Below are 13,951 nucleotides of genomic sequence, written 5' to 3' on the forward strand. Positions count from 1 at the left end.
CAATTATGATGAGTCGGACCTAATCGTTCTTTGCTTTTTATTATTATTGAGCTTCATGGTAAGAAAAAGTGTCTGCGTTTTTTATATACCCACTCATCTGCCTTTTTTTCCATAGCGGTTTCCAATCCATTATTCCGTCATGTGTTGTTAGCGAGCCTTTCAAGACCGGAAAATGCCGCGCTTCTGCGCATGCGCTAGTAACTGGTGGCGTAGCAGCTATTTCAGAAAGTCACGGTCACTAACCTCTAACTAGCGTCGTTGTCGTAGTATTTATCTTGACTGCACTGCAACTGCAGCTAGTTCCTAACAATTATTATTCATATCGTTTGTTATTCTTTATGTTATGATCGAGTTATGTCTGAGTTGAAGTTGGGGTTAATGTTATTGATAGATTTTGATTGCTGCTGTGTTGCGGAGGTCATTTATTATCGATGATGTGCTCCTTCTTCAATGCGAAGATTCTGAGAAATATGAGTAATGGAAGCCATCAATAACACTGGAGTACTTTGTAGTTTATGTGGAAAAGTTTATTTTTAGTTTATGGACGAGAAGTACAGAAGGATTCCAATTAATAAGCCAGCTATGTTCAACAAGGCAACTGGCAAGGCCAATAAAATAAATTATTATGTATTAGCGTTGTTGAACATTTACATTTTGTTATACATTTCATTATAAGCAAGATGCCAATAATTCTCAAAAAGCTTAGACCATTAAACACGAAATGAGAATTGGGATCTTCTCTTTTGGAAAACATGTTTGGGTACAATTGAAGATAGATGAATAGATGATAACGGTAACGTAGCCCACCCAAGTTACTTAAAATTTATTTTATAAAATAAAGGAGGTGCCAGAGGTTACAGTAAGTAAAGTAACACATACATAAACATAATCTGTACAATTTCTTCATTGGAGTTAAGCGAGGGAAACCGTTCCAGTTTCAAGTAGATTGTTGCAAGAGTTGCAGTGAAGATACTAGTGTGATTTTCTGAAACAGCTGCAGCTGTTACAAGTGCTACGAATAACGCTTACTTGCGCATGCGCAGACGCGCGGCATTTTCCGGTCTTGAAAGGCTCGCTGTTGTTACTTGTTGTTATTGTTTATCACTGATTCGATAGCAGGAATATGGAAATGAAATAAGGAATTTAGAAATAGAAACATGGCTTGGCTTTTAAGACTTGACTTATAGTTTAAAATTAATTTGGTTTTGGTTGATATTTCAGTATTTCACAGAGACTAGGCTAACTTTTACAGCAAAGAAATTGTTGTAGTGATAAGATACTCATGGTTGGAGTTGTGGAGTGAAAACTTTTTTGGAAATGTCTTCAGGTAAATTTCTTACAGGCCTAGTTAATCAATTCTGCTATGTCGTCTAGCCCTAGTCTAATGATAGTACAAAGTAAATAAGTGATTAATTTTAATACCATGCTAATTTAATACTATAACAATGTTCATTAGGATCTCTCTAAGCTTGAGGTTCAATTTCAAACCGTTATGGGCTTGTAGTATTGGTTATATCAAGATTTGTGGTTAATCAATTATAACTGATAATAGAACTGTACGTTCTGATGTTAGGCATTCTTAGCACATAATCTGCATCATCCTTACAAATTCATAAGGCCTCGGTTATGATACGAGTGGCAACCTGAGCAGCACGTAAGGGACAGTGGTGGCTACGATTCAAGCCGCACACTTATAGCACTCATCGAATTTCCCCCGTTATATGAGTCAGTTTAATCAAAACTGAAGCATGACTCACCTGAGTGGCGAGTGGTGCTTTCGCGAAAATCGGTTTGACTTGAAACAATTCGCTTACCACCGCTCGCCTCAGACGTATCGTGGGCACCCTCTACAAATTTGCAAGCAATTAAATGAGACCCGATATCAGAGCCCGGGGTCTAACACGGTTAGCAGGCTTAAAGTACTGTAGGTTTAAGTGGACCAATGAATTATCTTTAAGGGTTAAAGATAGGCCACCCACCTCGGTTGTGACAAATCCTTTTAAAGAGCTACAATAGGCCTACAAATTTCTCATCTTGAGTAAGTTATATAAATTATAGGCCTACTCCTGTAGGCCTATTCTGATTTCCCCCTCTCCTATTGTATCTTAGCTAATCTTTTAGCGGCCATAACAACAATTCAGTCAAGGCAGAGAAATTGACAACAGATAAATGCAAGTGTATCACAGTTATTATCTTTTAAGACTAACAGGATTTTGGTTTAGCCCTACTAGAATAGACTTAAGCCAAGCCCTAGTTATTTTCAGTTGGATCAACCTAACTTAACCACCCATATTTTATGGTGAAATCCAGTATGCCAAAATGCCTACCATTACACTACTCGGGTGATATGGGCTTTAAGATGTTGCTGTAACTTAAAATAACTATGACTATTCCTATAAAGTTATTACATTCTGTAAAATTATTATATAGGTACTTACTTTTCGGGATGTATTGAGAACATTGATATGTAGGATATAGGTGCTGTAGGCCTATGTGAACTTGTTTTTACGATGGGCCTAGTTGTTTATTTGAGGTTAAATTAAGTTTATTGTAGTATTTAGGCCATTCGATTACTTTTATTGGTCTTATTCTTACTATTTCCTTAGTCTTGAGGTATACTTTTGTTGCCTGGTTCCAATCAAGAGATGCCATTACTGCGACTCATGGGAAATTAGTGAAGTCTGTTGAACATGGTAAATGGGAACTTGTGAAGGGAAATATAAAAAACAAAAACAACCGGATGAAATTGCCTCAAAATGAACAGTCTAAGGTAGTCCACAAGGTTGTGTGTGGTAATAGATTTGAGGTACTTTCTGTTGACAATGATGATAAGGAACAGCCTAACACAACTAAATTAATAGTCTCTGCTAAGCCAGTCAGAAGTTTGGATATTCCAAATTCAAACAAACCTATCAAAGTAGACCATGATAGGCCTAGGAGCTTAAAATCTAATGTTAAGGTCAAATTAGCAAACACTAGTTGTAAGACTGATTCCTCTAACTGTCGACTAGCTGCTCCCAAACACCACCTTGTATCTTCTAAAAAACCTCTCAAGCTGTTTAGCGACAGCCACGGGAAATCGCTGCCTCTACTGACGGAGAAGTTTGGAACCGAATTTAATTTGTTTGCTCATGTGATATCAAATGGTAAGATGTGTCACATTTTGGAGGCAGCTAGACGTTCGTTGCAGGATGATGGTCAGGTAGGGTACACCGTCATAATGGCAGGAACCAATGATATTTCAAACGGGTCTGACATAAGTCATATTTCCAAACAGATCGATGATGTTTTATCAACTTACAGTAAGCCTCAAATGCTTGTGATGGCTGTGCCCATCAGATATGACTTGCCACTCTTAAACAATGTTATAGTCAATGTAAACGAACAACTTGCCAGTGTATGTTCTAAACATAGTAATGCAACATTCGTACCCTTGTTTGTACATAGAGGTCATTTCACCAGACACGGACTGCACTTTAAACATGTGGGCAAACGCAGAATTGTTAATTTGCTCGGCAACATTATGCTGAAACAAAGAGATCCCTTGTTGCAAAAAACTCGCACTAAAAACTTAATTGGTGTGCAAAATGATAGAGTTTTAGTCTCAAACTTCTCTCTCCCAAAAATGTCTTCATCAGGCAGCATTTCTCCACGTCCCTACAGCACTAGAGTATTTTATAGTACACGATATTCTTCCAAATCTGGGTTGTTTCCTAACGAAGACCGTACTTTTATAGGATTAGGCAGGAGAAAGCTTCAGAGCAGAGGGTAGCAAGAAAAACTTCCGACTCAGGCCCTAAATCTTCTATTTCAGTTTTCCACCAAAACATCTGCGGTGTTAGGACAAACAAAGAACTTCTAGAAATCCATTTAGAAAGTGAAGCCCCTGACATCTTATGCCTGACAGAGCATAATCTGACACAAGATCGGTTCAATTGCTTTTCTTTGCTGGAATACACAAACATCACGGCTTTCTGCTGTCAATCTCGTCAAAAAGGTGGAGTCTGCTTGCTAGCAAGAAGGGGTATTCAGATTATTGATGTGGATGTGTCCCGGTTTTGCTCTGAGGATTCTTGTCATCTATCAGTGTCTAAAATTGTGTCATCGAACCAGGACGCAGTCGTAGTTCTTGGTGTCTACAGGAGCCCTAGTTATGCTTGCGATGAGCTTTTTGAGCTCTTATGAGAATGTCTGGATTTTATTCTTCAAAATGCACTCAAGATTGTTGTCCTGGGTGATTTCAATATTAATATTCTGTGTGACGGATTTTCGAGCACAAGCTTTCTGCACATAATGCGATCATACGGCCTGCATCATAAAAAAACATCATATACAAGGGAGTTTAAGAACTCTTAAGACAGCCATAGACAACATCTTCACAAACATTGACTCCCAGTTAATTAGTTGTAGCGTTGTTAAGGCCGCCTTGTCAGATCACCATGGCCAAGAAGCCATAATTAATCTAGCTCCTTCACCTCCACCATCTCAACCTTTGTTTATTCAATGTCGTAACTTGGAAAATATTGGTTGTATTAGGCATCATTTAAATAAGGAAACCTGGACTGGCATGCTAGATCAACAAAGTACAGATAAAAAATTCAGTGAATTTCTTTAAACCATAAAATACTGTTTCGATATATCCTTTCCTATAACGAAAACAAAAGTCCATCGTCATAAGTCTTCAAATAAACCAGTCATCACTCCAGAGATATTGAACCTTAAAAAGCAGTTTCTTTACTCATTGTCAAAGGATCTTGATTCGTCACACCCTATCCGCTTGAAGTACAGAGATATGAAAAGAAACTTCAAAATGGCTGTCCGTAAAGCAAAATCAGACAAAATCCTTAGTAAGATATCTGAGTCATCGAACAAATCAAAGACAACATGGGGAATCATAGATGACACCAAAGGTCCTAAATTAATGGACAACTTCGACATTTCAAGGATTGAATAATAGTAAGACTCAATCTATTTTATTTAGTTTAAGTAACCATGATTTAAACTTTCCTCAACTCTGTGATAATGTTAAATTATTGGGTATATACCTGGATTCTAAATTAGGCTGGAGTGTGCACATTGACCATGTTTGTAGTAGGCTCTCAAGAGTTATTTACTTACTCCGCAAGCTTAAAAAATTAATCCCTAGACACTACCTACGGATGGCCTACTTTGCCTTCTGTAATAGTATTTTAAGCTACGGTATTTTGCTGTGGGGCTGTGGTCATGATGTTAGCAGAATCTTGCTCCTACAAAAGAAGGCTTTAAGAATCATTACTTTTTCTAAGTACAGAGCCCATTGCAAACCCTTGTTTATTCAGGAAAAAATACTCACTGTTTTTAATTTATTTATTTATGTGTGTTAGTTATTTTACTAGACATAGGAATAATTTAGAGTTACCTTTAGTCAGGCTAACAAAGTCACAAGAATCTTTTTCTTATATAGGGTTAAAGATGTTTAATCGTTTGCCAGCTGAGGCACACTATGTTGATCTTAAGTTATTTAAAAGTAAACTTTTTTGCTGGTTATTAAATCACCCTTTTTATAGTTTAAGTGAATTTTTCATGTCTGACATTGATATTAGTTTTTAGTTTCTGACTGATGTAGGCCTTAAATCTGTGTACCGGTAACTTACTTTGTTGTTTAAATTATTTAAAGTAGCCTAGTTATTGAATGTTATAGGCCCTAATGCTAACCACTGGACTTTTCATATTGACCTCAACTATACAAAATGTTTTTTTTTTTTGTAATTTGTTGTAATAAATTCTTGATTCTTGATTTCATTGGTTGACAAAGATGGCGGTACAGTAGGAGATCCAGGGACAGTCGCTGGAATCTTTAATAAATTCTTCTCTGATATCGGGACTGAATTTCACACTGAAAGTCACTGTATAGAAAGGGTGAATTCACTGTCAGAGTCTCTCAATTTTGTAAGCAATTCTCTATTTTTGTCCCCTGTCACCAAACCTGAGGTAGAAGAAGTCATACTTTCACTCAAACCAAAGCCATCGAGTAGGTCAGATGAAATTTCTTCTCGACTTCTTAGAGAAACATATGATCTAGTTTCTGCTCCATTGGTCCATCTGATAAATTGTTCTTTTGAAGAGGGATGCTTTCCATCTTCCCTAAAACATGCCATTGTTAGGCCCATTCATAAGAATAGAAGCAAATATGATTGTATCAACTATCGGCCAATTTCTTTAATTTAAACTTTCTCCAAGGTTTTCGAACGTCTTTTTCTTAACAGACTCTTGTCATTTTTGGAGGAAAATAATATCTTGTCTTCCCACCAGTTTGGGTTTATAAAGGGAAAATCGACCCTCGACGCAGTCAATCATGTTGTATCATTCTTGTCAGGAGCCCTAGATTCTGGAGACGCTGCACTGGGAATAAATTGCACGGGGACGTGTCTAAAGCATTTGATATGGTTGATCACCCTACTCTTCTGGAAAAGCTTTACCGTCTTGGAGTACGGGGCTTAGCTCACGAATGGGTGTCATCCTTTCTTCAAGGGAGAACTCAATCAGTCCGGATACCCTTCGTTGACTCCCAAGGAATTCGTAATCATGCTACCTCTGCTTCGTCTGTTGTTATTCGGGGAGTTCCCCAGGGTTCTATCATCGGCCCAATCCTGTTTTTGCTCTTCATTAATGACCTGCCTTCTTTTGTATCAAATAATCCAAGTTCAAATGTAGATGTTTGTTTATATGCCGACGACACCTCACTTTGTGTCTTAGCTAAAGACGTGGTTCATCTAGAGACAATAGCATTTGAGAGTTCCAATAGAGCTTTGCAATGGTTCCAAAACAACAAACTTCTATTAAACTGCAATAAAACAAAAATGCTCCAATATCATATTAACAGCTCAAAAAAGCAAGTCCCACTGACTGTTTTGATAGGTGACGAAGAGATGTGACGCAAAATTCTAGGGGGGGGGGGAATAAACTAGTATTCACCTAAGTCAGGCTAGGCCTACCCCTAGAACCAGCCACACTCAAATTTCTTCCCCGGAGTGCTCAGAAGGAGCCGAGAAAAATCCAGGGGTCGATACGAAGTTGTCACGGCTTTGACTGATCAATTTATTTAAAATTTAACCGAAGGCTCAAAGCTCTAGAAGCGCTCAGGAAATCCTGCAGACGCTCAGTGGGAGCTATATCATCCCAGCCTTTGCTAACAAGTTTTGGTAAATTTTCTAACTTTTGGATTGACTCTGTAGAACCGACGAGTATTCTATCTTGGCCAATACGATGTAACTACTCGTATTCAACTTCAAAACAAATGATTGAGGACGTTGATAATTGGTATAATATCGAATAAAAGGTAAAAACAATTCCTACAGAGTCTTCGGGGCCTAATTAATATAATTGGACGGAGAATTTATCGTGATACATTTAAAATAAATTTAATACTAATATTCGTGGCTGATTGTTCAAATCAGCCTACTCCCAAGACTAGGTTCTCTCGCCCGCCAAAGACAGGGTTTAGAACTCAGACGACAAGTCTCGGGGCATTAAAACGGTGAATTAATTAGAATAAACGTACAACGTACGTAATAAACATTCGTAGAAATCGTAATTTTGAAACTAATTGGTTTGAATCAAGCCAAACGATAATCACCGCTAGTCACTGGCAGGCAGGAACTGGCGGGTCTAGAATCAAGTCGGCAAAATTTAAGTTATTAAATTTATTTATTGAAAATCGAATTTGGAAACGGGAATGCGAATGTTAAACGTAAATCGTAGCAATGAGATTAACTAATATAGCTAACCTTCGGTAAACGAATTATCGATGATCGTCAGATCGTGCAAGCGTTGCTAACGGGCGAATGTAACGACGAAGTTACTTCGAAGACGGCATACGAACGAATAATCCTGTCTTTGAGTAAAATCCTTCGTTCCTGCCCGCTCGAGGCTTACGTGCTCAAGCGGCGAACTTATGTACTACTAGACAACAGCTGATCGAATACTCAACTGTTGAGCCGGTCTAGTTTGGTCTGTCGTCTGTCAACAAATAAACGCCAGTTTTGGGGCTATGTCGTCGTCGGCGTTAAATACTCGTAAAATCGGTCGGTTTGACTTTATTTGGCGAGACTGAGTGCTTACTACTAATTTGCCTTATTAATAAATATGTAGTTTTGGGTGGGTGTATGTACTTCACTGTGATTAAAAATAGGCCTACGTTCTTTGGCCCATAGCCCAAGCTATGGCCAACACATAGGCCTAGGAGTAGGCTATTGTGGATAAAAATTGGGTAAGTTCTGGTGTTCATTTATTCGCAGTACGTTTTTACCCCCCTTAAAATTTGGTACCATACAGAGATCTCTTCTTGCAGCAATGCTAAGTTTTTTGGTTTGGTCTTAGACAGACAGCTCAACGTTCATGACCATATAGAGCTCATATCCAGAAGAATTAGCACAGGAATTTTTGTGATCAGAGGTCTTTTGAAAGTTTACCGATTCTCGTGTAACCTTGAGTGCCTATTATGGACTGATTTACCCATTATTGTCGTATTTGGTGGCAGTATGGTGCTGTGAGAGCGTACGAACAAAGTTTGTCTTCCTTCTTCAGAAAAAAGCCCTAAGAGCAGCCTTCAGAATATCCCGTCGTATTTCTTGCAAGCCTCTCTTCAAGGAATACAATATTCTCACATTTCCATCCATATACATACTGAGTTGTCTATCGTTTTTAAAAAGAAATTATCATCTGTATCAACCGCAGTTCCATTCAATGCAGTACACTCTCAGACAAAAAAACAATATTAAGCTACCTAAGCACAGGACAAGTTTCTTTGAGAGACCCCTATTTTATAATAGTATGCACTGCCAGTACAAGATCGACAAGTTAAGCCGGTTTGTCCTAAAATGGTTACTTGTACTTCTGTAGTATTTCCATAGTTTGAATATAGTTTTGTGCACTGATTCCATCCCTACTGCCTGGCTTAAAATGTAGACAGTGTGTAACTTTTATGCTTTGATTTCAGATGTATTTAACACATATCGATGCTCCCACTGCCAGTACAAGATCGATGGCCTGCGAGTGCGCTGTGCAACATGTTCTGATTTTGAAATGTGCTTGCAGGTAATTAATTAGGTAGCTTACTATTGGTAGGCCACCTTTATACAGCGTGCTGCGGCGGTTATGTTAGGTTGGGTTATCATAAATAGAAAGAACATACTTTAATTGATTTACTGTCCATATTTGACATTATTACAATTGGCGGCCATTGAGTTCTGCCTCAGATACAGGCGGTGACAGGTGATGCGTGGGCTCCTTGGAGGGGATTTGGCGAGCAAAAGTATGAATCATCTGGTATTATTTTAGTCATAATGAAACGAGAAAAGTCCTAAACTAACATATTTATGATAACACCACCTAACATAACCGCCGCAGCGCGTTGTATAAGGGTGGCCTCCAGATAATACCAAAGTAGACCTACCATTAATTATCCTGTTAAAGTTATGAAATAGTTTGTAGAATCAAGGTGGTTGGTTAAATGTAGACCTAGTAAATTTAATTTTAATTTAGGATTCAGTCTGATATAGGCATATATTGGCCAGATTTCTCTTCATTTAATGTGACACTTATATATAATATTTCGATAAAAACCTACGTTATGAAATAATACCAACTTAGCAGCTAATCTTAGGATTCGTAGCGGAGCCGAGTAGATGTGATGATAGCCAAATTTTTCTGATAATCTAAAGTGTCGTAAGCTTGTGTCAAGTTAGGTAAAAAAATATATAGGCCTAGTGTGGGAATAACCCACATCACCGCCAACAATTAAGGAATAAGGTAAGAGTCAACCCCAACAGCTGATCGGACGACAAGCAGAACTGTAGTCAGACACCTGCGACACTAGCGCTACGGCCGGAAAAGACCAACCGCCGGCAACCAGGTTTGTCTTGGTTCGGCTTCGGAGCGAGAAGGACATCTTAATCCTTGGTCTACAGTTGGTAAAGTACCCGTAATGCCTAACTAGTTAATTAATCTTTTGGGGGATAAAGGGGTTAGGGGGAATCATATCTTTTCTAAATTAGGCCAAGTTCAACCAACAATAAATTAACTGATGTAACTAAATTAAACTTTACAATTATCGATATCATGTTTAGGGCAAGTTGCTGCAGGTGTGTCTCAATGGCGAGGAGTAGTTAGAATAAAATAAAATACCTTTACCTTTACCTACCTTTACCTAGGTCCTCTTCACCGTAGTCGTTGAGACCAGGGAATCGTCATTCTTCTTTTGTTATGTGTATATATGTATTTGTGTAGGTTATGAGCAGTTTAATGGTTTAGTCTATTGTAGATGCTGTGATCTACGTAAAATTCATTTAGGTTGTAACATGGTTTGTTTAGCAAATATTGTTTTAGTTTTTTCAAGAAAGTTTTGTCATTGTGGATTAGTTTTAAATTCTCTGGTAACATATTAAATAGCTTTGACCCTATTATTTGAGGATTTTTACTAGTTTTGGTAAGTCTGTGTTGTTGAACATTATAGTTAAGTTTCGAGTTTCTTAAATTAAGTTTGTGGCAATCATTTCTGACTTTTGGGGGGTTGTTTCAAAAATTTGATGGTTTCCAGGATGTAGAGGGATGGTAGGGTAAGAATTTCATTGGATATGAAGAATGGTTTGCAATGTTCGTCATATTGAAGCTGTTCTATTGTTCTTATGGCCCTCTTTTGTATTGTAAGCAGTTTTTGTATGAGATGGTCTGCAGCAGATCCCCAAGCTATGATGCCGAATCTTAAATGGCTTTCAAATAATGCAAAATATGCGATTTTTGCAGTTTTTTTTGTTTGTTATAGAGCATATTCTTCTTATTGCGAATGTTGCTGACAACAGCTTATTTTCTAGATGTTCAATATGCTTTTGCCAGGATAAGTTTTCATCCAAAAAGACTCCTAAGAATTTTGTTTCTGATACAGTTGTGATTGATGTTGAGCTTGTAGTCTGAGGGTTAGTCTGTTTTTTTGTTGAGAAGTTTATATTGACTGTTTTAGTTTTATTTATCTTGAGGTTCAGTGAGGAACATACTTCTGAAGCTAGTTGTAAGGTTTCTTCTGTTTCATTATTAGGTATTGTAGATACTGGGTAGAGAATAGTCGTATCATCCGCAAACATAATACAAGTTTTATCTGTTGACATATAGTCTGGGAAGTTGTTGATATAGATGATGAAATACAAAGGTCCCAGGACAGAGCCCTGTGGGATTCCTCGTTCGGTGAGTTTTGTAGATGATTTAATTTTTGTTTCGATGTTGTTTTTATAGTGAATTACTTCAACTTGTTGTTTTCGGCCCGCAAAATAGTTTTTGATCCAATTTAGGGCTTTTCCTGTAATATTTAATTGCTCCAACTTATTTATTAGAATATTGTGGTCCAAACTGTCAAAAGCTTTTTGCAAATCTAAAAAGATTGCAGAGGCATGTTGTTTGTTTTCCCAAAAGGAGGTGATTGTTTCGCAGTTTGTTGAGGGCGGTGTTGATGGACTTATTCTTCCTGAAGCCGTGTTGTTGTTGTGAGAGTATTTCTAGTTTATTTAAATGTTCCATAATTCGAAAGTAGATAATCTTCTCAAGGTATTTGGATAATGTTGGTAATACTGATATGGGTCTGTAGTTTTCCATGCAAGTGTTGTCGCCTTTCTTGTGCTTAGGGTAGACTGTAGCCAATTTCATTCTGTTCGGTACTATTGCTTGGTCTATTGAAGAGTTGATGATGTGGAGTAGAGGAGAAGCAATTTCTTGTTGACAATGTTTGATGATTTTATTTGAGATTTCATCAAATCCAGAGGATGTTTTTGGTGGTAGTTGAGAAAATATTTGTTTTAGTTCATCCATTGTTACTGGTTTGAAGGTTGATAACTCATAGTTTCCTGTGTTTTTGCTTGTTGCCGGTTGATTGAGAGTAGGTTCGTTTTGGTTTTCTAAAGTATTTTTTCCCTGAGAGATAAAGTAGTTATTGAGGGTGTTGCTAATCAAAACTGGATCGTCTGAGAGAGTATTGTCTATTTGTAAAGAGAGTGTTCTATGATTTTCATCAGGTTTGCTTGTCATTTCTCTATTTATTACATTCCATATTTCCTTCATTTGGTTGCCAGAGTTTTATATTCGATTTGTAGTGTGATTTGATTTTTTCTTTTTTATTTCACTATCGTAAATTTTCTTTAAGTTGGTGTATGTGTTTTTATCTTCGTCTAGTCCGGTTAAGTTATATTTATTTTGAGCTATGTTTAGGCTATCTTTAAGTTTTTTTAGGTTTTCATCCCAGAATTGGTTTGGGCATTTTGTTTTAATACTCCTCAAAGTTTTTGGCATTATTTCATCCATGTTCATTCTGATCGTCTGGATAAAAGCATTATATTTGTTTTCAACAGAGTGGGTGTTAAATACGTCTTCCCAGGTTTCCTCTCCTAGCTTTTGTTTGAGCAAGTCAAGATTTTGTGTAGTTATAGGCCTGAGCATTCTTTTCAGAGCCCCAGTTTTGAGGGGTGAGAAGTTTTTGATTAAGCATGATATTATTTCATGATCAGAGATGGTGTTTTGATGAGTTTTAGCTAGTATAAAGTTTGGCTCTATGTTGGTTGCACAGATATCTATGCGGTTTTGTGAAGTTGGGGTTATTCTTGTATAGGCGGTTTTTATCAAATTTATTTTGTGTGATTTTAGAAGATTCTTGAGTTGTACTACTTCACTGTCATTTTCGTTTTGGAGTTTGAAATTTACATCTCCTAGGATAATTATGTTTTTCCTTTTACTTGAAAAACTTTGTAAAAAGCTGTCGGTAATTTCAAAGAATTCATACGGGTTGTGGTTTGGTGATCTATAGAGACCTATTATTACAAGGCTTTGTTTTTTCTTTTTAAGTTCGATGGCTGCTATCTCTGCTGTTAATTCTTGACTAAGTTCAGATGTGGGTATAGGAGTAATTGCTTTTGAGGCTATGTTGTTTTTTACATATATGGCTATTCCACCCCATAAATGTGTTTTTCGGGAGAATTCTGCAAAAAGCTTGTATCCCTCTAAGTGTACTTTTTCTAGTTGTTCCTGCCTATGTCCATGTTCTGTGACTATGACGATGTCTGGATTAATTTTATTCATTTCAAAAATTAGTTTATCTATCTTTTTTTGTAGGCCTCTTCCGATATTTATGTAGAAAATTTCCAGTCCGCTTTTTATAGATGTTTTGAGGGTATTAAACTGCTCTGGGATATGTTTGTCTTGTTTAGTAGGCTCGTTAATCTATCTAGGCTCTAGAAATGTAGTTAATCTATTTATTTAAGACCTATCAAAGCTGGCTTACGCTGAGCAGGGTTTTCGTGAGTGCTATGGGAAGTGGAATCAGCACGATTTTCATTAAGTGTGGATCTGGCTGGGTTTATTCCAGTCAAGACCCCGCAGTTGGTAGCAGAGCGTTACATAACCTCATAGCTTGCATAGTAGCTCTCGCGAGATCCTGTTCGGCTGGCCAAGCTTTGAATAAGTCTCAAATTCCATAATTTTCACTTTTAAAACAATTTTTTATTTTCGGGGAAGGTAATTTAAGGTGTTCAGTAATGGTTTAGAACATGAATTCCATTGTGTAATCATGCAAGGTCAGATCACGTGATCGAGTCTGAAATTTCCGCCCCTGACCTCGTGTGAGCAAGTTGACTCATCAAGGTATTAAATTTAACTTCTGGGAATTTATTTATTTATTAAGTTGAGGTTCCAAATGTCAAGGCGTGTTTACAATAAATTTTCATTTCAATATCCGATTGTAAGTGACGAATATGCGTGTAATTAGTATGACGTAGGACTACTTAACTCAAATGAGTGCCTATGTGAAGCATCCTGTTGAGCTGCGAAGCACATTTAATTACCTCCTCCTTGACCGAGACCAGCAAAGCCGGATAGGTTGCGTCAATTTTCTTCTTTTTTCTATTTACACTATATACATAAAAACTTCCATAGATTT

At 37.4% G+C, this 13,951-nt stretch overlaps 1 protein-coding gene across 2 annotated transcripts in view; it reads left to right on the forward strand.

Moving 5' to 3' along the window:
• Positions 1 to 1,142: 1,142 nt before the first annotated feature.
• Positions 1,143 to 13,951, forward strand: part of LOC128998786 (transcriptional adapter 2B-like) — a 37,950-nt gene continuing 25,141 nt past the window's right edge. For both annotated transcript variants that reach the window (XM_054425139.1, XM_054425140.1), the window contains exons 1-2: positions 1,143 to 1,327; positions 8,978 to 9,075. In XM_054425139.1, the coding sequence (XP_054281114.1) occupies positions 1,318 to 1,327; positions 8,978 to 9,075 (108 nt within the window). In that variant the 5' untranslated portion in view covers positions 1,143 to 1,317. The remainder of the gene's footprint in view (positions 1,328 to 8,977; positions 9,076 to 13,951) is intronic.

Source organism: Macrosteles quadrilineatus, unplaced genomic scaffold (assembly GCF_028750875.1).
Source record: "Macrosteles quadrilineatus isolate MER2022 unplaced genomic scaffold, UCM_ALF_1.0 Scaffold_7__1_contigs__length_78375512, whole genome shotgun sequence".
Taxonomy (NCBI): Eukaryota; Metazoa; Arthropoda; class Insecta; order Hemiptera; family Cicadellidae; genus Macrosteles; species Macrosteles quadrilineatus.